The following is a 26,809-nucleotide window of genomic DNA, read 5'->3' as shown; positions in this document are numbered from 1 at the left end:
TTTTTGAGTGTAACAACAGGTGGTATGGAAATAAAACTCCTGTTACATAGCAGTTCCACCTGTTCCAGGTTTTAATACAAGCTTGATTAGCTACAGTGCACAGATGACAAGCTCAGGTGTGCTATTATTAGACTAGTAAAACCAGGAAGAACAACAGTAACAATCAACAGCTTCTCTACAGGTGTGGTCAGGTCATTGGGTTGGCACTGTGATGTATAGCACTCGGAGTGGCAGTGCTTTACCATGCTTTTACTATACTGTTACTGTGGAGTGCCTGTGCTTTACCATGCTGTACTATACTGTTACTGTGGAGTGCCAGTGCTTTACCATGCTTTTACTATACTGTTACTGTGGAGTGCCTGTGCTTTACCATGCTGTACTATACTGTTACTGTGGAGTGCCAGTGCTTTACCATGCTTTTACTATACTGTTACTATACTGTTACTGTGATCTATAGCACTCGGAGTGGCAGTGCTTTACCATGCTTTTACTATACTGTTACTGTGATGTGTAGCACTCGGAGTGGCAGTGCTTTACCATGCTTTTACTATAGTGTTACTGTGATGTATAGCACTCGGAGTGGCAGTGCTTTACCATGCATTTACTAAACTGTTACTATACCGTTACTGTGATGTATAGCACTCGGAGTGGCAGTGCTTTACCATGCTTTTACTATACCGTTACTGTGATCTATAGCACTCGGAGTGGCAGTGCTTAACCATGCTTTTACTATAGTGTTACTGTGATGTGTAGCACTCGGAGTGGCAGTGCTTTACCATGCATTTACTAAACTGTTACTATACTGTTACTGTGATGTATAGCACTCGGAGTGGCAGTGCTTTACCATGCTTTTACTATACCTTTACTGTGATGTATAGCACTCGGAGTGGCAGTGCTTTACCATGCTTTTACTAAACTGTAACTATACTGTTACTGTGATGTATAGCACTTGGAGTGGCAGTGCTTTACCATGCTTTTACTATACTGTTACTGTGCTTCGCTGCACTCTGCTATGCTTTCACTGTGGTATACCGCAGGAAGCTTTTGAATGGAACTCTGACACACTAGAGGTGCTGTAGCAGAGGTCACTGTGTATATGGTTTGATAAAATATCATCCATACCTGATGAGCATTCAATAGGGCTGAATTTACAAACACTAAAAGAAGCTTGAATTCAACGAGCAATGTTTCAAACGCTTAAAGACTTGTAGTCGAAACGTTCGTCATTGAATTGTAGTTTCTTGTAGTATTTCTAAATATATCAGAAGACAACAGCTTACCTGCAGCTTACAGGTACCATGTGTAATTATTATTATTATTATTTATTTCTTAGCAGACGCCCTTATCCAGGGCGACTTACAATTGTTACAAGATATCACATTATTTTTACATACAATTACCCATTTATACAGTTGGGTTTTTACTGAAGCAATCTAGGTAAAATACCTTGCTCAAGGGTACAACAGCAGTGTCCCCCACTGGGGATTGAACCCACAACCCTCCGGTCAAGAGTCCAGAGCCCTAACCACTACTCCACACTGCTGCCCTGCTGTTAAAACACAGGATGACAGTGTAAAACTACATGATTTCAACTGTGTCTGTCTGTCCTTCGCTATTTCCCCAGAAGACTGGCAAATTAATTCGATGCACCAAACTAATAAATGCCTATGAAGCTAAATATACAGTAAGAACTAAGAAACGAGGCTCTGACTGAATTCTGAAAATATCCAGGCGAGATGTGTGCTGACCACTTTGTTGTTCCCAACACTGAGAGGAAATAATTGAAAGTGAACAAGCTAACACACATTAATCCTGCTTGGTATGAGGCGGTGTTGCATGTCTTGGTACTTCGTGCAGACATAATTATTCTCTTGGTTAGTGATTGTGTGAAGGGGGTATGTTTTAGCTAATGAGTACCTATCTCACCTGCAACACAGGACTGAGGTACTGCATTCACTATCGTGCTTATTCATTACCTAAGAAGCCACGCTATCACTTTACCTATAAATGTTAACGATTACTGATGAGAAGAAGCGCATCAGTGTACTCTGATCTAGTAGTAAAGCGGCGGGGGTGAAGTCCCACGGCACATTCTGTACAACACTTACTCATTACTCAGCGTGGGGGCACAGGGATATACTCTAGCAAAGCTTAAGCAAAAGTTGGTCGAGTGCACTGGCTCTAATGAAGAGAAGAATGTCTAAAGAAGAGAACAGCAACTATATCGAGATGCACGCCGACCTTGCTGTCGAAAATAAAGGCTTTGACCAAGAGGGCGAGGATGGGAGCAAACCGGCCGAGGGAGACGGTGAAACGGCCAGCGTGCAGCTAAGTGCATTCGAGTCTGCAGACGGGCTGAGCGAACTCGACTATACCCAGATCAAGCCGTACGCCGGGATGCCGAAGGAGGTCCTGCTGCAGTACTCCACCCAGGCGTGCTACAGGCTGCCCCGGGAGATCCTGTTCTGGTTTACCGTGCTCTGCACGCTGGTGCTGTTGGCTGTCACCGCCACCATCATAGCGCTGTCACCCCAGTGCCTGAGCTGGTGGCAGTCCTCCCCTGTGTACCAGATATACCCGCGGTCATTCCAAGACTCCGACCAGGACGGGGTCGGTGATCTTAAAGGTGAGGACATTATTGACTGCTTGTTATATATAATGGTTTTCAGTTCTTGAATTAGTATATATTTTAGTTTACAACTAGAACTTCTACTACTACCACTAATTATTATTATTATTATTATTATTATTATTATTATTATTATTATTATTATTATTATTATTATTATTAAATGTATGTTTAGATTACTGAAGTTTAAAAGCATGGTATTAACTGTATAATGTATACACTGTACAGTGCAGTGTAACATTGTTACATTGAGTCTTCAGGTGCATAGGCTTTGCCTTTAGAATACTGCATACAGAATGTTTAAACACGTTTATACATGTATGCACTGTATATATCTTGTTCTTAAAATCGTTATTTTATTATTGTAAAGTTTCCCATAAAATGCATTTACTGTGCTTTACCATATGTGTGCATGTGTTTTGTTAACCTTTTTTTTTTTATCATACCTCATATACACTCTTGCTTTCCAATACTTTGTTATGCTTTTACCTGAGTAGAGAAATCAGAGGTTAGTTTGCTCTGTTCTGTAGTAATGTATATTTTAGCCATATCTTCTTAACCCCACATATGATGTTGCTGAGTGTAAGAACATAAGAAGAACATAAGAAAGTTTACAAACGAGAGGAGGCCATTCGGCCCATCTTGCTCGTTTGGTTGTTAGTAGCTTATTGATCCCAGAATCTCATCAAGCAGCTTCTTGAAGGATCCCAGTATGTTAGCTTCTACAACATTACTGGGGAGTTGGTTCCAGACCCTCACAATTCTCTGTAAGATATCAGTTAGCTGCTGTACTTTTCTGGATAAAAAGATAAATAGCAATGTTTTTACTTTATTATTGTGGTGTTTCAAACTTTGACTGGAGAAACGATTCCTATTCTGAAAGATACATTGATTACAACTGTGTGGAATGTGTTATACTGTATATTTTCAGGTATCCAAAACAGGCTGGATCACTTTGTGTACCTGAACGTGAAAGCCGTATGGATCAGTCCCTTCTACAAGTCGCCCATGAAGGATTTCGGATATGATGTGGAAGATTTCAGAGAAATTGATCCCGTATTTGGGACCATGGAAGATTTTGACAACCTCCTGTCATCCATACATGACAGAGGTAAGAGCACTGGAGGAGATCTTCCATCAAAGTAATGACCCCGCTCAGCCATGTGACAACCTCTTACCAGAATCGCTGCTTATCAGAATCGCTGCTTAACTGAATCACTACTTATTAGAATCACTGCTTAAATTAAATCAACCACATATTGCAACCACAAATTGCATTCCCTTTGCTGTTCGGATAATACAAACCCCACCTTTGTATTGGATAAAGTGCTTTATATGATCACAATGAAGATGTGTTCACTGTATTAGTTTACAGTAGTGTACTGTAGTACCAAGGTAGAGAGCTCCCTTTGAAACTTCTTAATGTTGTTGTACTTTTGGGACTGGTTTAACACCCCCTAATGACTGAATCCTGGCATCCTGCTGTGCTGCTTTCGATTCTCACACTGTCTCTCTCTGTCTCTCTCTGGGTCCTTTAAGGCTTGAAGCTGATCATAGATTTCATTCCCAACCACACCAGTGACAAGCATGTCTGGTTCCAGAGGAGCCGCAATGGGACGGAGAAGTACAAGGATTACTACATCTGGAAAGACTGTGAGAGTGTGAACGGCACGGTGACCAAGCCTCCCAACAACTGGGTACATATCCTGCCAGCGCAGCGTGTTCTTACACACACGCTCTCCAGTGCAACAATGACTGCCACACAACGCATTGAATAACCGCCTGCTAAAGAATCTGTCTACATCACTTCCCCTTTAAGATGCAGTGATTGTTTTACACTGTGCATGCTGCACCTGATACATTAATTTGTGACACTGTTTTAAAAGAACATCTGTTTCTGTTAAAGAGAGCATCAACATTAATCTTATTGTTAGGACATTAGGATAACGATGCGTATGAAGGGGTGCTGAACTGGCTATAGTGTTTACAACAAAACACTTATCGTTGTTGCCTCCTGTGCTGTATGTGTTCCTGCAGTGTCTTTTTCTTCGTGATCACATTGGTTTTGATATTTTTATTCATATATAAACAAAATCAGTTTCATGGGCATGTCTAGCGTCCATCCTAAATATCTCCTGAATTTTATGTGGCTTTCTTTCCCTTATGATTTATGATGACCCAAGATATGTGAATAACCAGAACATACTCCGTGAATGTTCATATTGTAGTTTTTCTACAAATGAGGCGAGTGTGTTGTCTACGGCCATAGTGGTGAGGGAAATAAATACAGTATTCTGTTTGAAAAAGTATTAAGATAGATTTGAAAATGAGATCTAGTGAAAAATATATACAATCTACGGTGCTGAATATGACAAGTTAGAAATTATTTAAAACAATTGTGATCATGTTGAAAAAGATGTCACAGTAATACATACAGCACAGCAGGTAGCAGTGGTAAGCACAGTGCTTTGATGTAATTTGATGTAAACACAACAGCACATTCAGTAATACATACAGCACAGCAGGTAGCAGTGGTAAGCACAGTGAAGGTCTTTGATGTAAATGTTCAGTAACCCTTTAATGTGTTAGTCGTTCACTTTTTCTCTACGATGACAGCAATGCTCACCAAGCTTCAGTCACTAGGAAAACTAAACCATTATTGTCTTGTTTATAAGCAACTGCTTGTTCGACTGTAAAGTTTATTTTTCCAGAATGTGATTGTAGAGCCATAAGAACTTTCTGTGATGGATTTTATGACCTCCGTCCTTTTTATAGGAGCACATCATTGTGTTTGTCAGCACATGCTGCTTCTGCAGATTTCTGTGATAGCGGATGGGATTGACTGTTATAAATGCCTTGTGACTGTCCTCAGGTGAGCGTGTTTGGAAACTCAGCCTGGCAGTTCGATGTGGTCCGAGGCCAGTGCTACCTACACCAGTTTCTCAAGGAGCAGCCGGATCTCAACTTCCGCAATGCCGACGTGCTCAAAGAGATGACTGTAAGTAGAGATCCCGCACATTTCCAGCCCATCTAGAAGCTTCAAAGGCACACCGCAGTTCCATTCCACAGTTCCCTGGACAGTCAGTCTTGGGTAACTATGAGCTCAGAGTCTCTGAGCTTTCGGCATTCGCAGATCGAATGTCCATGTCTCAATCTTGGATCTGTTTGCCAAATACCTTACCCATCATACTGCAGCACAGATACAGACAGGAGAATGTATATCAAGTTGAGAGTGTATTTCTCACTCATACTTTGCTGCGTCAGGCCTGGGAGCGAAGCAGGTCTGTCATACATATAGTGCAAGAGAAAGTGCGCTCTCAGCTTGATTAGAGGCAGCCATCGAAGACTTAGAAACCATTATAAATCATTAAATTGAAATTTAAAAAAGGCAAAAAGCTGATAACGCCAGTAATCTGTTTGTGCAGCTTCTGTTGTGGTTTAAACATTTAGAATTCTTTGTCATGAGAGCCACACTCTCAGCAGAAGTGTAAGTGTAGCTGCTGCTAATAGGTTCCAGCGGAGATGTGACTGCTAATGACTCAAAAGGCCAGCAGAATGCTTGAAGAGTTTGAAGAGTAATGTACAAATCAAGGAAAAATGCAATGGTAAGACTGCATTCTAGTCTGATCTCTACAATGCACACATGTTGATTTGTTAAGATGCATTAAGAAATAAGCTAATTGCTGGGATTCACAGTAACAAAGTGACAATAGTGGCTGCTTTCCAATTCCAACACACTTGAAACCTGTGAGGCATCCTGAACTCCTGTTCTGTACAGTGTTATCCTGAACTCCTGTTCTGTACAGTGTTATCCTGAACTCCTGTTCTGTACAGTGTTATCCTGAACTCCTGTTCTGTACAGTGTTATCCTGCACTCCTGTTCTGTACAGTGTTATCCTGCACTGTTCTGTACAGTGTTATCCTGTACTGTTCTGTACAGTGTTATCCTGCACTGTTCTGTACAGTGTTATCCTGTACTGTTCTGTACAGTGTTATCCTGAACTCCTGTTCTGTACAGTGTTATCCTGCACTGTTCTGTACAGTGTCATCCTGTACTGTTCTGTACAGTGTTATCCTGTACTGTTCTGTACAGTGTTATCCTGCACTGTTCTGTACAGTGTCATCCTGTACTGTTCTGTACAGTGTTATCCTGCACTGTTCTGTACAGTGTTATCCTGTACTGTTCTGTACAGTGTTATCCTGAACTCCTGTTCTGTACAGTGTTATCCTGCACTGTTCTGTACAGTGTCATCCTGTACTGTTCTGTACAGTGTTATCCTGTACTGTTCTGTACAGTGTTATCCTGCACTGTTCTGTACAGTGTCATCCTGTACTGTTCTGTACAGTGTTATCCTGTACTGTTCTGTACAGTGTTATCCTGCACTGTTCTGTACAGTGTTATCCTGTACTGTTCTGTACAGTGTTATCCTGAACTCCTGTTCTGTACAGTGTTATCCTGCACTGTTCTGTACAGTGTTATCCTGTACTGTTCTGTACAGTGTTATCCTGAACTCCTGTTCTGTACAGTGTTATCCTGAACTCCTGTTCTGTACAGTGTTATCCTGTACTGTTCTGTACAGTGTTATCCTGAACTCCTGTTCTGTACAGTGTTATCCTGCACTGTTCTGTACAGTGTTATCCTGAACTCCTGTTCTGTACAGTGTTATCCTGAACTCCTGTTCTGTACAGTGTTATCCTGAACTCCTGTTCTGTACAGTGTTATCCTGTACTGTTCTGTACAGTGTTATCCTGAACTCCTGTTCTGTACAGTGTTATCCTGAACTCCTGTTCTGTACAGTGTTATCCTGAACTCCTGTTCTGTACAGTGTTATCCTGAACTCCTGTTCTGTACAGTGTTATCCTGAACTCCTGTTCTGTACAGTGTTATCCTGAACTCCTGTTCTGTACAGTGTTATCCTGAACTCCTGTTCTGTACAGTGTTATCCTGCACTGTTCTGTACAGTGTTATCCTGAACTCCTGTTCTGTACAGTGTTATCCTGAACTCCTGTTCTGTACAGTGTTATCCTGTACTGTTCTGTACAGTGTTATCCTGCACTCCTGTTCTGTACAGTGTTATCCTGAACTCCTGTTCTGTACAGTGTTATCCTGAACTCCTGTTCTGTACAGTGTTATCCTGAACTCCTGTTCTGTACAGTGTTATCCTGCACTGTTCTGTACAGTGTTATCCTGAACTCCTGTTCTGTACAGTGTTATCCTGAACTCCTGTTCTGTACAGTGTTATCCTGTACTGTTCTGTACAGTGTTATCCTGTACTGTTCTGTACAGTGTTATCCTGCACTGTTCTGTACAGTGTTATCCTGCACTGTTCTATACAGTGTTATCCTGTACTGTTCTGTACAGTGTTATCCTGAACTCCTGTTCTATACAGTGTTATCCTGAACTCTTGTTCTGTACAGTGTTATCCTGTACTGTTCTGTACAGTGTTATCCTGCACTGTTCTATACAGTGTTATCCTGTACTGTTCTGTACAGTGTTATCCTGAACTCCTGTTCTGTACAGTATTATCCTGTACTGTTCTGTACAGTGTTATCCTGCACTGTTCTGTACAGTGTCATCCTGTACTGTTCTGTACAGTGTTATCCTGTACTGTTCTGTACAGTGTTATCCTGCACTGTTCTGTACAGTGTTATCCTGCACTGTTCTGTACAGTGTTATCCTGTACTGTTCTGTACAGTGTTATCCTGCACTGTTCTATACAGTGTTATCCTGAACTCCTGTTCTGTACAGTGTTATCCTGAACTCCTGTTCTGTACAGTGTTATCCTGTTCTGTTCTGTACAGTGTTATCCTGCACTGTTCTGTACAGTGTCATCCTGTACTGTTCTGTACAGTGTTATCCTGCACTGTTCTGTACAGTGTTATCCTGCACTGTTCTGTACAGTGTTATCCTGCACTGTTCTGTACAGTGTTATCCTGCACTGTTCTATACAGTGTTATCCTGCACTGTTCTGTACAGTGTTATCCTGCACTGTTCTATACAGTGTTATCCTGTACTGTTCTGTACAGTGTTATCCTGAACTCCTGTTCTATACAGTGTTATCCTGAACTCTTGTTCTGTACAGTGTTATCCTGTACTGTTCTGTACAGTGTTATCCTGCACTGTTCTGTACAGTGTTATCCTGCACTGTTCTGTACAGTGTTATCCTGTACTGTTCTGTACAGTGTTATCCTGAACTCCTGTTCTATACAGTGTTATCCTGCACTCCTGTTCTGTACAGTGTTATCCTGTACTGTTCTGTACAGTGTTATCCTGAACTCCTGTTCTATACAGTGTTATCCTGCACTCCTGTTCTGTACAGTGTTATCCTGTACTGTTCTGTACAGTGTTATCCTGAACTCCTGTTCTATACAGTGTTATCCTGCACTCCTGTTCTATACAGTGTTATCCTGTACTGTTCTGTACAGTGTTATCCTGAACTCCTGTTCTATACAGTGTTATCCTGCACTCCTGTTCTGTACAGTGTTATCCTGTACTGTTCTGTACAGTGTTATCCTGCACTGTTCTGTACAGTGTTATCCTGCACTGTTCTGTACAGTGTTATCCTGCACTGTTCTGTACAGTGTTATCCTGCACTGTTCTATACAGTGTTATCCTGTACTGTTCTGTACAGTGTTATCCTGAACTCCTGTTCTATACAGTGTTATCCTGAACTCTTGTTCTGTACAGTGTTATCCTGTACTGTTCTGTACAGTGTTATCCTGCACTGTTCTGTACAGTGTTATCCTGCACTGTTCTATACAGTGTTATCCTGTACTGTTCTGTACAGTGTTATCCTGAACTCCTGTTCTGTACAGTATTATCCTGTACTGTTCTGTACAGTGTTATCCTGCACTGTTCTGTACAGTGTCATCCTGTACTGTTCTGTACAGTGTTATCCTGTACTGTTCTGTACAGTGTTATCCTGCACTGTTCTGTACAGTGTTATCCTGTACTGTTCTGTACAGTGTTATCCTGAACTCCTGTTCTATACAGTGTTATCCTGCACTCCTGTTCTGTACAGTGTTATCCTGCACTGTTCTGTACAGTGTTATCCTGCACTGTTCTGTACAGTGTTATCCTGCACTGTTCTATACAGTGTTATCCTGTACTGTTCTGTACAGTGTTATCCTGAACTCCTGTTCTGTACAGTATTATCCTGTACTGTTCTGTACAGTGTCATCCTGTACTGTTCTGTACAGTGTTATCCTGTACTGTTCTGTACAGTGTTATCCTGCACTGTTCTGTACAGTGTTATCCTGTACTGTTCTGTACAGTGTTATCCTGAACTCCTGTTCTATACAGTGTTATCCTGAACTCTTGTTCTGTACAGTGTTATCCTGTACTGTTCTGTACAGTGTTATCCTGCACTGTTCTGTACAGTGTTATCCTGCACTGTTCTATACAGTGTTATCCTGTACTGTTCTGTACAGTGTTATCCTGAACTCCTGTTCTGTACAGTATTATCCTGTACTGTTCTGTACAGTGTTATCCTGCACTGTTCTGTACAGTGTTATCCTGCACTGTTCTGTACAGTGTTATCCTGTACTGTTCTGTACAGTGTTATCCTGCACTGTTCTGTACAGTGTTATCCTGTACTGTTCTGTACAGTGTTATCCTGAACTCCTGTTCTATACAGTGTTATCCTGCACTCCTGTTCTGTACAGTGTTATCCTGCACTGTTCTGTACAGTGTTATCCTGTACTGTTCTGTACAGTGTTATCCTGCACTCCTGTTCTGTACAGTGTTTTCCTGCTCTCCTGTTCTGTACAGTGTTATCCTGCACTCCTGTTCTGTACAGTGTTATCCTGCACTGTTCTGTACAGTGTTATCCTGCTCTCCTGTTCTGTACAGTGTTATCCTGTACTGTTCTGTACAGTGTTATCCTGCTCTCCTGTTCTGTACAGTGTTATCCTGCACTGTTCTGTACAGTGTTATCCTGCTCTCCTGTTCTGTACAGTGTTATCCTGTACTGTTCTGTACAGTGTTATCCTGCTCTCCTGTTCTGTACAGTGTTATCCTGTACTGTTCTGTACAGTGTTATCCTGTACTGTTCTTTATAGTGTTATCCTGTACTGTTCTGTACAGTGTTATCCTGCACTCCTGTTCTGTACAGTGTTATCCTGTACTGTTCTGTACAGTGTTATCCTGCTCTCCTGTTCTGTACAGTGTTATCCTGTACTGTTCTTTATAGTGTTATCCTGACCTCCTTGTTCTGAACAGCAAGCTCACAAAGTTTTGCATTACATTTGTATCCGAAATGCAAGCTGTAGCAAGCGTGAGGTTCATAGCAATCTGCACACAAGCTTCACTGAGCCTTTCATAGAGTGACATTAAAATGACATTAAAAGCTCAGGCACAAAGGACCTTACCGAAGACTACAAACTAAACAAAAAAGGTTCATATTCCTGGCAATGTGGAGTATAGATCATTGAAAAAACTGTATTGAATTGTGATTTTATTTTTGGTCCCATTTTAGGATTTATATTACTAGCAAGTTTTCCAGCTATGTTTCACAGTCTCTAAACTTGCTAAATGCCTCTGTGTGGAGTCATGTGCAGAACTGAGGTTGTTTGTTGAGGGAGTGTAGGGTCTGGAAATGTACTACGGGATACATTTCTGTTTGTTACTTTGATCATTCACCATGAGATAGCGTTTCATCAGTGAAGCAACTCCAGACACGCTAGAAAAACAACACAACAGACTCACACATAAAGGCAAACGTAACAGTGATCTGCGGTAGCATTGTATTTAATCAGTAGGTTAGAAAAGCTGAAAAAGAGATTCATCAGGACACAGAAATCTGATTGCAGTTCAACCCCTGCCTTAAACAAACAAACACATTCCACTGCTTTCGTCCAAGTCAGCAAATGCTTTGACTTGAAAAACATTAACAGAAGACTTGCAGATAATCATTGACAGCATGTGCTTACTGTGCCGCCTTATACCAGGAATATGGTAACAAGACTGGCAGGATTGTAGCAATCAGATAAGGCAAGGATATAAAGTGTTATCAATATAAAAACTCAGCAGCAATGAGCTCAAACTCCGGAACTTGAGTATATATATATATATATATATATACACTCTTCAAAAAAAGAAATGCATAGGTGTTTTGAATGTATTTTTTGTAGCATTAGTTTGGCAGTTTGCATAGTAAAATAGACAGTTCCAAAGAACCTTAACCTGTACAGTAATCATTAAGACATTCATTAAAGTCACTTTCAACGGTCAAACAAAGGTCAAGGTTAACAGAAATCAGTTACGGGTATGCCAGCCATTGGCATTGATGACGGCCTGACATCTCCTGCCCATCGATCGAATCAGTGCCTGGAAAAGTCCTTGTAACGTCAGTGGCTCTGGGTGACGTCGTCGCACACGTCGATCAAGCTCTTCCCACAAATGCTCAATGGGGTTCAGATCTGTTGATCGAGACAGCCAGGGAAGCACTTGAACATTGTTTTGAGTGAGGAAAGCTGTGGTGGTCCGGGCTGTGTGCGGTCGTGCATTGTCATGCTGGAAAATGACGTTACAATGGTTCATGAATGGGATCACATGAGGCCGTATGATCTCATGACAGTAGCACTCAGTTGTCAGGTTGCCTTGAACATGAACAAGGTTGGTTCTGCCACTGTCTGAGATTGCCGCCCACACCGTGACACTCCCACCACCAGATCTGTCAACCTGTCGGACACAGCTGGCCCCAAAACGTTCATGACATCGCCTGGATACCCGGGCTCTTCCATCTGCACGTCGAAGCAGAACTCTGGATTCATCACTGAACACCACGTTTCTCCATCTTTGTATGGACCATACTCTGTGATTATGACACCACTGAAGTAGTCGACGATGTTGCAGCGTAAGAATCACTCCTCTAACTGGCCTTGCTGGGATACCTGCCTCCCACAGGTAGTTTCTGACAGTCTGGTTGGAAATTCTGTTGTAGATGTTGTAGAGATTGCAGTGGTGAACCTGTCACAATTTTTAAGAGATTGAAGAAAAAATATCTGCTATGTGTTTCTTTTTTTGAAGGGTATATCTATATATATATATATATAATTTTACATGGAGAGTAGCTACTGTATATTTGTGGTCCATGCTAAAAAAAAGTCACACTGCACTTTTGTGATGTCACAATCAAGATTAAAAGTGTTTGTCTCACAAACTCAACATGGTGTCCTGTCTCACAAACTCAACATGGTGTCCTGTCTTCAACACCTAGCTGACACCAATTCTCAAAAAAACTTAGTCAACAAGAAAATGTAAACACATCTAAGAAAACCAAATCTGATTTTGCACGCACTGGTAAAACCTAACTGAGGTCAGAGAGCAGAGAATAAAGAGGGCAGTGAACCTATATCTTCATTTTGAACATGATATATAGCACTACATGGTTATAAAAATCTCTGTTTGCAAGCCATGCTTTCAGTTTGTGTTGCACTTTCTTGGTCACCTGGAGGGAGAAATTGTCCCCACCCCTTCAATACCTTCTTTCCTGTCATTAACCAGCCAGCTACATCCGCTATTGACTGACATGCTTTCAGCCAGTAACATGCTTTGACCCAGAAGACACTGCTGAAGTTATTCTTTGTCCTGATGCAGTACCAGGTTAACACGAGTAGCAGGTGTCTCTGTTCACAAATTCTTATTGTGTCTTTTTGTGTGCTGTCCAGGATGTGATCAGGTTTTGGCTGGAGAAGGGTGTGGACGGACTCCGGATGGATGCAGTGAAGTTCATTCTGGAAGCAGAGCACCTGAGAGACGAGCCTCAGGTCAATCCAGAGCAAAACCCGGTGAGTCCCCCTGCACTGAACTCTGCTTAGAAAGAGTGAGCGGTGAGGTCAATCCAGAGCAAAACCCGGTGAGCCCCCCTGCACTGAACTCTGCTTAGAAAGAGTGAGCGGTGAGGTCAATCCAGAGCAAAACCCGGTGAGCCCCCCTGCACTGAACTCTGCTTAGAAAGAGTGAGCGGTGAGGTCAATCCAGAGCAAAACCCGGTGAGCCCCCCTGCACTGAACTCTGCTTAGAAAGAGTGAGCGGTGAGGTCTTATTACAATGTCATCTTTCCTTTTATGATGTTTGCGATGGCTCTGGGTAAGTTGGAGAACCCAGTTCTGGGATAATGAGTTTTATTGATACGTTTGTACTGCCAGATGCTTTGGGCTGTTTGGAAATGACCGTACGCCGATGTCTCCTGGCTTCCCAGACGTCAGAGACCATTTACATGGTTGCCACTTGCATCCCCAGATTTAAACAGGTCATCTGAAATGTGTCTACTGGTGGCCATGGAAACTTACCAGTAGACACATTAATTACTGCAGTAAAGAATCCAAGAGAAACTGGCCATTTCAAAACAGCTTAGCACACCTTACTCAGGCGACACAAGTAAGATATGCTGCAAAGTAAATTAGCATAAGCATGCAATTCTTAAATTACTGCTGGATAAGTATGAAAAGTAATACAAGAATCTACTAAATATGTTTCCGTACAGTCCAGCATTTCAGGAATGTCTTAGCTGCAGTTACTGTAGCTACAAACTGCCACAAACGTCCCTGTTGCATAAGGACTTATTAAAAGCAGTTTTTCATTGCCAAGTTCACCTGCTCAAACTAATCGTTTTAATATATTTCCAGTGCCACTGCAGCTCTGTTAACACTGAGATTCTTGAACATATTTTGCAGGATTTGAGCTTCTTAGTTCTCGCTGTAATGAATCCAGCAGGTGGAGTGGAATATAGGTCTCCAGTGTATTCAGCGATCTCAAGTACCCAGCAGGAAAGGTGGTGATTTGAGCTGGCAGTAGAACGTTGCAGTGACTGTGTGCTCCTCTCTCTCAGGAAAACATCACGTCCCATTCAGAGCTGTATCATGACTACACAGACTCCCAGGTGGGCTTGCACGTTATACTGCAGGGCTGGCGCCAGGTCATGGATGAGTACAGCACGGAGCCAGGGAGATACAGGTACTGCTGTCAGTGTTACACCATCGTCAGCTGAACTTTGGCAAAGTTTCAGTTGGCTCCGTTCACAAGCATTAAGCCTCACTTCTTAACGGCTGTTTATTTATATATGTGCTTTAAGCAGCTTTTCTTTTTTTTTTTTACTGAAACAGGGATGGAAATAAGACACCCATTGCAAAGCAGTTTGACCATTCCTGGTTTTCCTAGGAGTTTAATAATCACACACAACCTGTAATAGGTGAAACTACTATGCAATAGAAATCTTATTTCCATTCCACTAAAACAGGCCTGTTCTCCAAACGGATCCATTATTACTGAGCTGTTGTCACTTTGACCACTTATTTTGAAAGAAATACAATGCATGGTCTATTTAAATTTAATGCAAATGCATATTATTAATTGAGATACGGGACGCATTTGCAAGTGTTGTGTTGTGCAACTGCGTATTTGCCTTTGCCGTGGAATAGCCCTGGCTGGTCCTGCTTATCGTGCTGTGTGTGTGTGTGTGTCTTTTGTAAGGTTCATGGTGACCGAATCCTACGACTATGAAAAGATTGGCAGGACGATGATGTATTACGGCACCTCTTTTGTTCAAGAAGCTAATTTCCCTTTTAACTTCTACCTGCTTGATCTCCCGGAGAGTCTCTCTGGAAGGGCTTGCTATGACCTTGTGAAGTTATGGATGAGTAACATGCCTAAAGGGTACTGGCCAAACTGGGTGGTGAGTCTTGTTGTTTTTGTCCTGTATGCTGTAGTGTCCTCTTTGGTCTATACACTATTCAGAGGGTGATTTATATAAGTAAAACAAGACACTTATTATTCATTGAACTCCTGTGCTACTGTATATGGAACTGCACCTCACTAACTGAAAGCATGGCTTTTTACCAAGTGTAGTTCCGCATATCATGCTTTACTATACTATGTGCCTCTTTCCAATCTGGGCCTGCATAAGGAATGGGATTGCTCAGCAGGTAAGGTAATGATGCTCTTTGTTGGTCCAGGTTGGGAACCATGACAACCCTCGGATTGCGTCGGCCGTGAGCCGAAAGTACGTCAATGTGATCAACATGCTGCTGCTGACACTGCCGGGCACGCCCACCTCTTACTACGGAGAGGAGATCGGCATGGAGAACATCGCCGTGTCTGAGGATCAGATACAGGACCCATTCGGAAAGTTTGACCCAGTGAGTGTCCGGTAGACAGGTCTGATTCCTCTATCCAACTGGGGGGCCCAGTTCAAAGCATGTTCCATTGTTCCTAACACATGATCAAATTAGCGAACACTAGTCAGGTGATTTTTTTTTTTTTTTTTTTTACCCAAACATTCAGAATGAAAAGGAACATAATAAACATGTTATCGAGGGAGCCTCCAGTTGTATTCTTTTTTGGAAATACTAAAAGAAACTTAATAAATTCAGTGACAATGACTTCAAATCAGAATGTTTGTCATTGAATTAATTCCAGCAAGTTTCTAAATTTAGCAGTATTGGGTGTTTTTTTTTTTAGTTATGTATTCTCGGTTTGAGGTGGACAGTACACAATTATCTAAATGTGTGCGATATGAACACGACAGACTGTAAATGCCTGTACCCTAGTCACATTACAGTAGAAATATATTCAACTCAGAGGAGCTTTGTTCAAACGTAGTTCAGACAAGGGTCATAGGCTATACAGCCCCATTATCAAAGCTCTCTATCGCTCTCTTGGCATCAGTTGTAAATAAATCCTGGATTAAGTCCTGTTCCTCCAGATTTCCCACACAGATGTTAAACCCCTACACTGCTGCAGGACTCCATGAATAGCTTTGAACTGAGCCCTGCAGATTACATTAATTAAAACCACCAGCAATGGAGCAGGCCTTTCATTTTAATTGCATATAGCTTAGTGTACTTAATATATAGATATTGTAAACACATTCACTTTCTCATGTTGACTTCTGTTCTCCCGCCCTGGAAGAGTGAGAACCGAGATCCCTTCAGGTCCCCCATGCAGTGGGACAGCAGCCCCAATGCTGGGTTCAGTGAAGCAAACAAGACCTGGCTCCCAGTGCACCCAGAGTACCAGACTTGCAACGTGATGGTGAGTGAACCAACCAGCTGTGAGCTCACACATCACAGAGGATCACCGAGGCATTCTTGATAACAGCAGATTCCCAAAGAGAAGAGCCCACTTTGAACTTTGATACTCACCGTATTAACCTGAATATACGCCCATGTTCCTACATTCAAAGGTGCGCTTATTCACCAACATAGCCACGTGCACTTACCTGCAAGGGAGTGCTTTGAAGCACAAGAGAGATCAAACCAAAACCTAACTGAAAATACACAGCAACATAAGAAATTTAAATCATGTCTTTCTGTGATCAAAAAAACTGGGTTACCATTAAAAGTATTGTTTTTGGTAAATCATTTTAATTATGTTTTTTTTTTTAAAACAAGCAATGAATTGGTTATCCGAACAGCCCCTTGGTAACATGTCTTGTGTGCTGTGCTCTTCTGCCCTGTTGTCATAGCGCTAACCAGTCCTCAATCTATGGTATTTAAACACCAGTGCAGTACTCTATATTATCTATGTAAAGCCCTCTCTATACTCCACTCCTCCTCCTTAGATGCAGAGAAATGACAGCAGCTCCCCGCTGACTCTGTACCGCACTCTGACTGCCCTGCGTGAGAGCGAGCTGCCCCTGCACCGAGGCTGGGTGTGTTTGGTGTGGAGCGACGCGGACATCTTCGCTTACGTCAGGGAGCTGGACGGCCTCAGCACAGCCTTCCTGATAGTGCTCAACCTGGGCAACGGCAGCATCACGGACCTGACCGGCGTGGTCCCGGAGCTGCCCAGGGAGGCCAGCGTGCGGGTCAGCACTCTGTCTGGCAGCATGAAGACAATGAGCCTGGCTGCCATCAAGACAGAGACAGGAGAGGGGCTGGTGCTGGAGTACCACACGAGGGAGCCCATCCACGAGGTGAGCCGTTTCAGAGAGAACTGCTTCGTCTCAGAGAAAGCCTGTTACTTCAGTGCGCTGGGGATCCTCTACAAGAACTGCTGAGGCTTTTAATTGCCACAGGGTGATTGTTTTTTTATTGGAAACATACCTGTTAAAAAAAAAAAAAAAAACAAGACACAAAAAAATATCTACAACCTTAAATTGCGAATGTTATAAAAATAAAGCTGATTTTTGCATCATTTTTTTTTCCATCTGTCTTCTGCTATTGCTGCCAGTTCTGTCTTCAGTGCCTGTGCTGGGGCAATTTGTTCAGAATATCCCCTAAGTAAACCTCCTCAGCCACCGGGTTTCACTGAAGTACAAATCTGTCACCTCTTCCTTTTAGGGTGCTTCACATCAATCCCGAGTTCTTTGTACAGGAGCGCAAACTGTGACGTTCTAACAAATAAAGAAAAACAAATGCTAGATAAATCATGAGCCTAAGAGGTACAACCCTGCCCTTGAAGTCAGGGTATCTACACCGAAGTGTGCTTACCCAACAAAGGGGTTTTTCCAAATCTTTTAAAGTTAGGAATATATAACAAAGTAAGCATTAAGAGTAATGGTCACATCTTAATAAAATGTAGATAACCCTAAGTAGACTAACATTTCCGGCCAGCGCCTTCATCAATACACTGATAAGTTTCTTATGAATTTCACTTTATTCGTTTGAGTATTTCGAAGTTTTGGTTGAAAAAAAATGAAATAACCCAACGGCCCCTTTTATAAAAAATGTCATAAATTTGGCAGATTTGGATGGTAAAGTGACCTCCTGCAGCTATTCTGTTCATATAGTGCGTTTAACCAATACAGTATTTGCAACTCTTGCTATTACAGTAGATGTAATGAATCTCTCAAGGTTGTTTGAAAAGCCCTTTTGATTCCAGTTGGGACATTTTGAAATGAACAGCCACTTCCTAAAACAAGGTAAAACAGCAAGAAACTAAGACTCCTATTGAATAGCAGTTTCACCCATTCCAGGTTTTACTATGAGCTTGATTAGCCGCAATGTATTGGTAACAAGTTCAGGTGTGTTCTATTAAACTCTATTAAATAGTAAAACCAGGAATGGATAAAAATGCTATGCAATGGGAGTCTTAACATACTGGCTAGTTCCTTCATCTTAGTTTTGATCTGATTGAGCATTTTAAAGTTTCTAAAACCAGAACACCAAACTGACTTTACAGAAGCATGTTTGGAGATATCAATGCAAATGAATAGAATACCATGCTTTGGGCCTCTATGCGTGACATCTGGTAATCAGTTCTGCATGCCATTGCCTGCTCCTCTTGTTGCTGGTAGAGGTGATTTTCACACAGTGAATAGAACAAAGCTCTCGGAGGCTGGGCAGGAGAGGACAGCAGGAAGTGGAAGGTGTTGCTGCTGAGCTGTGAGTTCAACCCAGGTTCTAGAGCACAAGCCCACTGTGGCAGCTGAGAAGAGAGACTAGAAACAGTGCACACACATACAGAGGGTCTTCATGACAATGTGTGTGAAATCAACTGGTTACCAGATTATACCCAAGTGCACCCTATAACGCTGGGCATGCTGGAATGATGTTAATCCAGGCCATACTGAGGCAGAAGTATGTGTTAAAGGGACTAGGAGCTCTTAAAATAAACAAATCCCCTGGGTCGGATGAGTTCCTCCCAATAGTACTCGAAAAAATTAAAGAAGTTGTTTACAAACCGCTAACCAAGATCATACAACAGTCTCTTGACACAGGGGTTGTACCAACAGACTGGAGATTTGCAAACGTAATACCGACCCACAAAAAGGGAGACAAAACCGAACCAGGTAACTACAGACCAATAAGCCTGACTTCTATTATATGTAAACTTATGGAAACTATAATAAGATCCAAAATGGAAAATTACCTATATGGTAACAATATCCTGGGAGACAGTCAGCATGGTTTTAGGAAAGGGAGATCGTGTCTAATTAACCTGCTTGATTTTTTTAAGGATGCAACATCGACAATGGATAATTGCAAAGCATACGACATGGTTTATTTAGATTTCCAGAAAGCTTTTGACAAAGTCCTGCATAAAAGATTAATTCTCAAACTGAACGCAGTAGGGATTCAAGGAAATGCATGCACATGGATTAGGGAGTGGTTAACATGTAGAAAACAGAAAGTACTGATTAGAGGAGAAACCTCAAAATGGAGCGAGGTAACCAGTGGAGTACCACATGGATCAGTATTAGGTCCTCTGCTATTCCTAATCTACATTAACGACTTAGATTCTGGTATAGTAAGCAAACTCGTTAAATTTGCAGACAACACAAAAATAGGAGGAGTGGCAAACACTGTTGCAGCAGCAAAGGTCATCCATAATGATCTAGACAGCATTCAGAACTGGGCAGACACATGGCAAATGACATTTAATAGAGAAAAGTGTAAAGTACTGCACGCAGGCAATAAAAATGTGCATTATAAATATCATATGGGAGATACTGAAATTGAAGAAGGAATCTATGAAAAATGAGTTTATGTTGAAGGAGGCTGTGTGGTCCAGTGGTTAAAGTAAAGGGCTTGTAACCAGGAGGTCCCCAGTTCAAATCACACCTCAGCCACTGACTCATTGTGTGACCCTGAGCAAGTCACTTAACCTCCTTGTGCTCCGTCTTTCGGGTGAGACGTAGTTGTAAGTGACTCTGCAGCTGATGCATAGTTCACACACCCTAGTCTCTGTAAGTCGCCTTGGATAAAGGCGTCTGCTAAATAAACTAATAATAATAATAAAATGTTGACTCAGAAATGTCTTCATCTAGACAATGTGGGGAAGCTATAAAAAAAAGGCCAACAAGATGCTCGGATATATAGTGAGAAGTGTTGAATTTAAATCAAGGGAAGTAATGTTACAATGCATCAGCAAGACCTCACCTAGAATACTGTGTTCAGTTCTGGTTACCTCGCTACAAAAAGGATATTGCTGCTCTAGAAAAAGAGCAAAGAAGAGCAACCAGAATTATCCCGGGTTTAAAAGGCATGCCGTATGCAGACAGGCTAAAATAACTGAATCTATTCAGTCTTGAACAAAGAAGACTACGCTGTGATCTGATTCAAGCATTCAAAATCCTAAAAGGTATAGACAATGTTGACCAAGGGGACTTTTTTGACCTGAAAAAGGAAACAAGGACCAGGGGTCACAAATGGAGATTAGATAAAGGGGCATTCAGAACAGAAAATAGGAGGCACTTTTTTACACAGAGAATTGTGAGGGTCTGGAACCAACTCCCCAGTAATGTTGTTGAAGCTGACACCCTGGGATCCTTCAAGAAGCTGCTTCATGAGATTCTGGGATCAATAAGCTACTAACAATCAAACAAGCAAGATGGGCTGAATGGCGTTTGTAAACTTTCTTATGTTCTTACAGAGGTGCAGACTGGATTGTGGGTACAAGCACAGAGCACAGCTATTTTAGAAGTCAGATGCTTCAGACCATATATAGCCTCGCTCCAGAGCTCCATTCCATAGCATACATGTCACACAGTCAGATGCTTCTATTACTTAACCCACGCTACTCCAGATACATCCTGGGTACGTCTGTACAGCTCTCAGCCCTCCTCTCAGCTCAGAGATATACCAGAGTACAACCCAGTAGCTGGTGCAAAATAACTAGATACCTAACTTAAAGGTACAGTAACCAATTAGTAAGGGAGCATTACAAACTTTTCAGGTATCAGTTATTAGGTAAGAATTATTACGAAAATCATGATGATGTTAAATCACGTTTTAATTCTCATTAATGGTGACTTCCTCCCCTTTTAATTTTGTTTGTGTATGAAACCATACCACTGCTCTCTGCCACAATAGAGGGGAGGCTGAGTTACATTTCCTTTGCCCTGTTAGACTACATGGAGATTATTTAACACCCCCTGGAATCTCTCTGTGGACATGCTCAGCACATGCAGGTTGTATAGAGGAAGAGAAAGAGAGGAACAAAACATCTCAATTTCTGTGCTTATCCTTTTTATCTGATACAAATAATCAAGAATGCTTTTCCAATTCTTCTAAAGGCTGCTAAAGGTTTTACAATAGGAAACGAGAAATGTTCTGTCAGCTGGGTACAGACTGTACTTGTAAGGTTACATCATGTATTTTTAATGTTTCATCTTAATCTGACACATTGTTAATTGTGATGACGTGCACACTGTGAATCTGTATTGTTGATAACATGGGCCTAGTGCCATCGACCTTATCTAGTTTATAAATAATGAAAAATAAATAACCAAAATAAAATCCTGTTCAGTTTCAAGGACAGCATCCTGCATGGTAATGTTGGGTGTACTGCACTGTATCTAAGCTCCTGCATGGTAATGTTGGGTGTACTGCACTGTATCTAAGCCCCTGCATGGTAATCTTGGGTGTACTGCACTGTATCTAAGCTCCTGCATGGTAATGTTGGGTGTACTGCACTGTATCTAAACTCCTGCATGGTAATGTTGGGTGTACTGCACTGTATCTAAGCCCCTGCATGGTAATCTTGGGTGTACTGCACTGTATCTAAGCTCCTGCATGGTAATGTTGGGTGTACTGCACTGTATCTAAGCTCCTGCATGGTAATGTTGGGTGTACTGCACTGTATCTAAGCTCCTGCATGGTAATGTTGGGTGTACTGCACTGTATCTAAGCTCCTGCATGGTATTGTTGGGTGTACTGCACTGTATCTAAGCTCCTGCATGGTAATGTTGGGTGTAGTGCACTGTATCTAAGCTGACATTGCAGATGTGTAAACAGATAAATGATAACACATTGTCAAATATTTCTTATCTAAACCCTTATAATAAACGGTACCTTACTCGATCAAGCTCACATCCAAAATCCCATGCTTTACTTATGAAGGAAAGCATTTCCTAATCACAGAGGAAGGGTGACTGGTGTTTACACTGTAGATCATCAGAGCTGTTGAGCAGAAATAATTGACCAGTAAACTTGAGATGTGTTACTGATTGATACACATGCAATCTGCTCCACCGCAATATACTGGGAGACAAAAATCTTTTTATTCATAATTCCAAACCTTCAGGGAAAATAAAAAAATTCATTTTTTTTTTTTTTAATGGCTGAACTTTCTGGTTATATTTGCAACATCCCCACAGGTTGATAATTCAACGTATAGCTTTTGATATGGGAACTGGTTTTGATTTAGTGATAGGTAGCAGTGACTAGCGGAATGTCTCTGCCATTCTCTTTCATTAAGATTCCAAATCCTGTACAGTATCAACATGAAAAATGTCACAAAGGCTCCGATTGACAGCACAGCACAGCACAGCAGGCAGACTGAGAGTGGGAAAGGGAAAGACCACACTTCTCATAGCTACAACTAGAGTGTTACAGACATGTACAAGGAAACACCTGCATCGCTTGCATAAAACAGACTCAGTAATCTCATCTATACAGCCCAGATATTATATTATAGTATGTGCAAGTTTCTGTTACTTACATAATATAAAATTGTGGCAAATAACTGTATTGCTAAATTTGGTGTTCAAAGACATAGAGTGATCCTTGGAACAAGACCCTAGGTAGGTTAAATATCACCCCTGTCCATCACTGGCAGATGTAATTAAAGATCAATTGAAATTTTAAATCCTGTTTTGTAATATAATAATAATAGTTTGTTTGAGGAAATATACATAGGTTGACACTAAAAAGATTACCCCACCAAGCAGACTTTATTTATGTTGTTTAAACTGCAAGAGCAATGAAAACTAGGCAAAGCAGTGGTAATTCAGAAGCTACAATCTCTCTGCCTGTATAAATGGGAACAGGGCATTACTCTATCTCATTGGAGCCTTCATGTGAAACTGTCTTTCACAAGGTATAGCACATATCCCAGTCAGTGCTGCTCAGTGCTCTGTGGCAGGGTCTGCAGAACCCTACCTTGACAGTGGAGACCTGTGCCGGCTCATCAAGGGGGATGATGTCTAGATACAGTTGTGTGCGGCCCCTCATGGCCACCACGCATTGCTTTTCAAACAGCTCCATGTCAATAAGTCTGGTGTTCACAGCCTGTCTATTCAGCAACTGCCAGTGCTTCAGCACTGGGGACAACGGGGATTCTCATCAGCTCACAGGAGGAGAGAGGACATCCAAACCCAAATACAAAAGGCTATAGAAAGCCTAATCAGAGGGTGTACGCTGTAGGAGCAGTATGTATGATAACCTGCTCCAGTGCTGGTACTGTACAGTATGCGTGGTTATCCTGCACCAATGAAAGCTGTGTCTTCCCTTTCAAAAGAGCCTGAAGACTGTTCTTATAAATGTTGTGCTGAAATATACAATTTGTTTGTGTGAGTCCAGTATTCGTACCTTCCTGACCATCGTCTATCTTGTCACAGGGACGCCCTGTTAGCGCTGTGCTCTCTTTCAAGAGGGTGGGGTGCACACTAAGACACATGCATGGAGTCTAGGGAGGGCTGCTCACCTGGTACTCATGGGCTGGCCCTGCGTTGGTGAGGATGTACAGCTGGCCCTCGCTGTGCTCTACATGATAGATCAGCCCTGCAGTGCGAGGCTGTACCAGCACAGGGGGGAGGAGAGAGCTCCTACACTCAACCAGGTGCATCTCCGAGCAGCTCTTGCTGTTGCAGTTAATGGCGAGGAACCTCTTGTCCTTGGAGCTCATCACCTCCACAAAGAACCTACAAGCGCACAGCGGAAAACAATCAGCAAGTGAATGTGATGCACATGACGTCATTACAAGAGAGGCGCAGTAATTAACACCCAGGCAATCATGCACCGACTCATCTCATTCCATCTATTGTACAGAAGTACCTCTCCGAGATATGTTACCAATAATTGGGTGACAGCTCCTTTTACTTCATCTAAATCTGCAGTGCCTGGAGTTAACCAAACAGCTATAGGTCTCTTTAAGTGATCGTCTGCTGGAAAAGATCCATGCAAACATGGTGGGAGAAAACAATGCATCTTAACCTGTGCTGGGCACATTCACAACATGTCTGCTCAGATTCCTGCATAGTCTTGATGGTTTAACTGACACAATTCAGCATCTCAAAGCAGGAATGGGATCAAGGCAGGGAAGCTTGTCCAGCCCTAACCACATAGACCAAGCTCAATTCAACAGCACTAAAAAGCAGACAAGCCCTTCATTCCCACACTGCCTGAACATTCAGAGTCTGTTAGGACTTAACTGGGGTTCAATGCAGGACTTTACCTCGGTCCTGCTCTCACACACTAGGGTCTGTTAGGACAGCTGGGGTTCAGTGCAGGGCTTTACCTCGGTCCTGCTCTCACACACTAGGGTCTGTTAGGACTCAGCTGGGGTTCAATGCAGGGCTTTACCTCGGTCCTGCTCTCACACACTAGGGTCTGTTAGGACTCAGCTGGGGTTCAATGCAGGGCTTTACCTCGCTCCTGCTCCACACACTAGGGTCTGTTAGGACTCAGCTGGGGTTCAATGCAGGGCTTTACCTCGCTCCTGCTCTTCACACGCTAGGGTTATCTGCGGCTGCTCCTCTCCAAAGACTAAAGAGTAAACCTGAAGGCTCCAGAGGTTCTTCTGGCTTGTGTAAAATAAAATGTTGTCTGTGACCCACTCTGTAGAAACAGAAGATAATTAAAAACACAGTACTACCAGTTGCACAGACGTTCTGATGTATTTTCTCTTGACAAAGTAATTGGTTTGTGTCATATTCACTTTTCCTGGCACAATGAGATACAGCACACCGAGCCAGTTATAGGTGAGTGTGCGAGTGGTAAAACGTTTGAAACGCTTTAAAGACGTATAGAAAATGTGTATTTTTTGGCTCATCATCAGCATGAGCTGTCTTAAAATTAAAAAAAATAAATAAATCTTTCTTGCTTGACCCCTGGAAAACTGTTTTGGACAATAATCACCCCCTTTCAACACAATTTCCACTGCAAAGTTACAGAACCCTAGACTTACTAAAATAAATCCACCCCACCTGCCCCATGCATGGGTCTTCTGCAATATGTATCGTAATTAGGGTTTGACCTGAACTCCAACACTGAGCATCCTTACCAAAGCTGAACACTGGAGTCTGAATGTGAGTCACAGCAGGAGTGCTCCCCAGCCTCGCCACAGCACAGCCAGCCTCCTCGGACCGGCTGCTCCTCACTGTGGCTGCCAAGTGCTTCTCCTGTGGGGAGAGGCTCTCACACTGAAACGAGGCCTGCACGCGGTCCGGCCAGGCCACGTCTCCCAGGAATAGCAGGACCTGGGGCTCTCCCTGACCTGGGACTGCAAGGGATAGGACACGGTCTGGTGAGGAGAAGCCACAGTGATGGAAAAAAGACTCCCATTGCATTGCAGAAAAACACAAAAAAAGTAAAAGCACCTGTGTTTCAGGGATATTGTGTGTGACCCTGATGAAGCCTTGCTCTCCAGTAGGGCTGACTCCTTGACTGGCTCTCCACCGAGTGCAATGGGGTGCTGTCAGTGTGTCATCATGAGCTACAGAATGGGTGTCAGGAAGGAAGGAGTCTTTTGGAAAACCACATTCGTGCAAATACACACTTGATAAGATACTACATCTAGTAGCTAATAATACCAGTTCTAATAACTGATGCTACTACTACTACGACTACTAACAACAACAACAACAACAATAATAATTTTGAACATCCTGAAATCTTTTTTTTTTTCCTTCTAAATCCTATACGTTATTTGTAAAGATGCCAGATTGTTGTCATAGGGATAATTAATAATTACATTTCTGACCTAACTAAAGTGCTTTGGTGCCACGCATGGTCTTGGAATGCCAGATGCTCTATATTTTGGATATAAGTTTCCTTTGTGAATTTGCGATTTTCTTGCCTTGCAAACAGCTGCAGTTACCTTAGTGTGGTGCCTCGCCTGGTGGCAAGTGTCAATTCTCAAAGCGGAACTCAGAGTAGTTAAGAGAGACATCGCAACAGTAGTGTCTGTATAAAATGTACACTTGCTTTGCTTGTAGCGGGACGGGTTTTTCAGTTTTCAGTTTTCATAAAACATGCTGCTAATTGCTTCATGCATCCGCAGCGTAAAGGATTATCCCCTGGAAAGTGTCCCGGGGGCATTTAACAAGCACTCCCACCTTTCACTTCCCTAACCCAACCCCAACACTAACCTTAGCAACCCCAGCCCTAAAACCTAACCTCAAACCCAATACCTAACCTTAAGAATCATTTGATGCCCCCAGGACACTTTCTACGTGATATTCCTGTGCTGCTCATGGTTCCCCAAACAATCCTGGAGCGCTTTCTGATGGC

At 42.3% G+C, this 26,809-nt stretch overlaps 2 protein-coding genes across 11 annotated transcripts; one reads left to right on the top strand and one right to left on the bottom strand.

Annotated features, from left to right (window-relative positions):
• Positions 1-1,872: 1,872 nt before the first annotated feature.
• On the top strand, positions 1,873-17,768 carry slc3a1 (solute carrier family 3 member 1). Its single transcript, XM_059024713.1, has 10 exons — positions 1,873-2,626; positions 3,561-3,740; positions 4,169-4,326; positions 5,502-5,627; positions 13,301-13,420; positions 14,464-14,588; positions 15,105-15,306; positions 15,587-15,769; positions 16,542-16,664; positions 17,194-17,768. Exons 1-10 carry the CDS (start codon positions 2,185-2,187, stop codon positions 17,629-17,631), a joined length of 2,097 nt encoding a protein of 698 aa, XP_058880696.1. The 5' UTR covers positions 1,873-2,184; the 3' UTR covers positions 17,632-17,768.
• LOC131737185 (prolyl endopeptidase-like) lies at positions 17,556-26,809 on the bottom strand. Of its 10 annotated transcripts, none has more exons than XR_009328771.1 (8): positions 26,397-26,809; positions 25,897-26,012; positions 25,581-25,799; positions 25,010-25,135; positions 24,003-24,219; positions 22,370-22,477; positions 18,795-19,014; positions 17,829-17,967 (listed from the first exon to the last, which is right to left on the bottom strand). XR_009328771.1 is itself a non-coding variant. In XM_059024715.1 (6 exons), the coding sequence occupies exons 4-6, from the start codon at positions 24,201-24,203 to the stop codon at positions 17,926-17,928; spliced, it is 450 nt and encodes a 149-aa protein (XP_058880698.1). In that variant the 5' UTR covers positions 24,204-24,219; positions 25,010-25,135; positions 25,581-25,799; positions 26,397-26,809; the 3' UTR covers positions 17,829-17,925. The 10 variants fall into 10 exon arrangements, 3 of the variants coding, with proteins under 3 accessions (XP_058880698.1, XP_058880699.1, XP_058880700.1); XR_009328772.1 differs by having other exon boundaries at positions 18,795-19,001; XR_009328770.1 differs by having other exon boundaries at positions 22,375-22,477.

The sequence above is a fragment of the Acipenser ruthenus genome, chromosome 5 (genome assembly GCF_902713425.1).
Source record: "Acipenser ruthenus chromosome 5, fAciRut3.2 maternal haplotype, whole genome shotgun sequence".
In the NCBI taxonomy this organism is placed as follows: Eukaryota; Metazoa; Chordata; class Actinopteri; order Acipenseriformes; family Acipenseridae; genus Acipenser; species Acipenser ruthenus.
The sequence above is the reverse complement of the archived record's forward strand: the minus strand, read 5'-3'. Positions and strand labels throughout refer to the sequence as shown.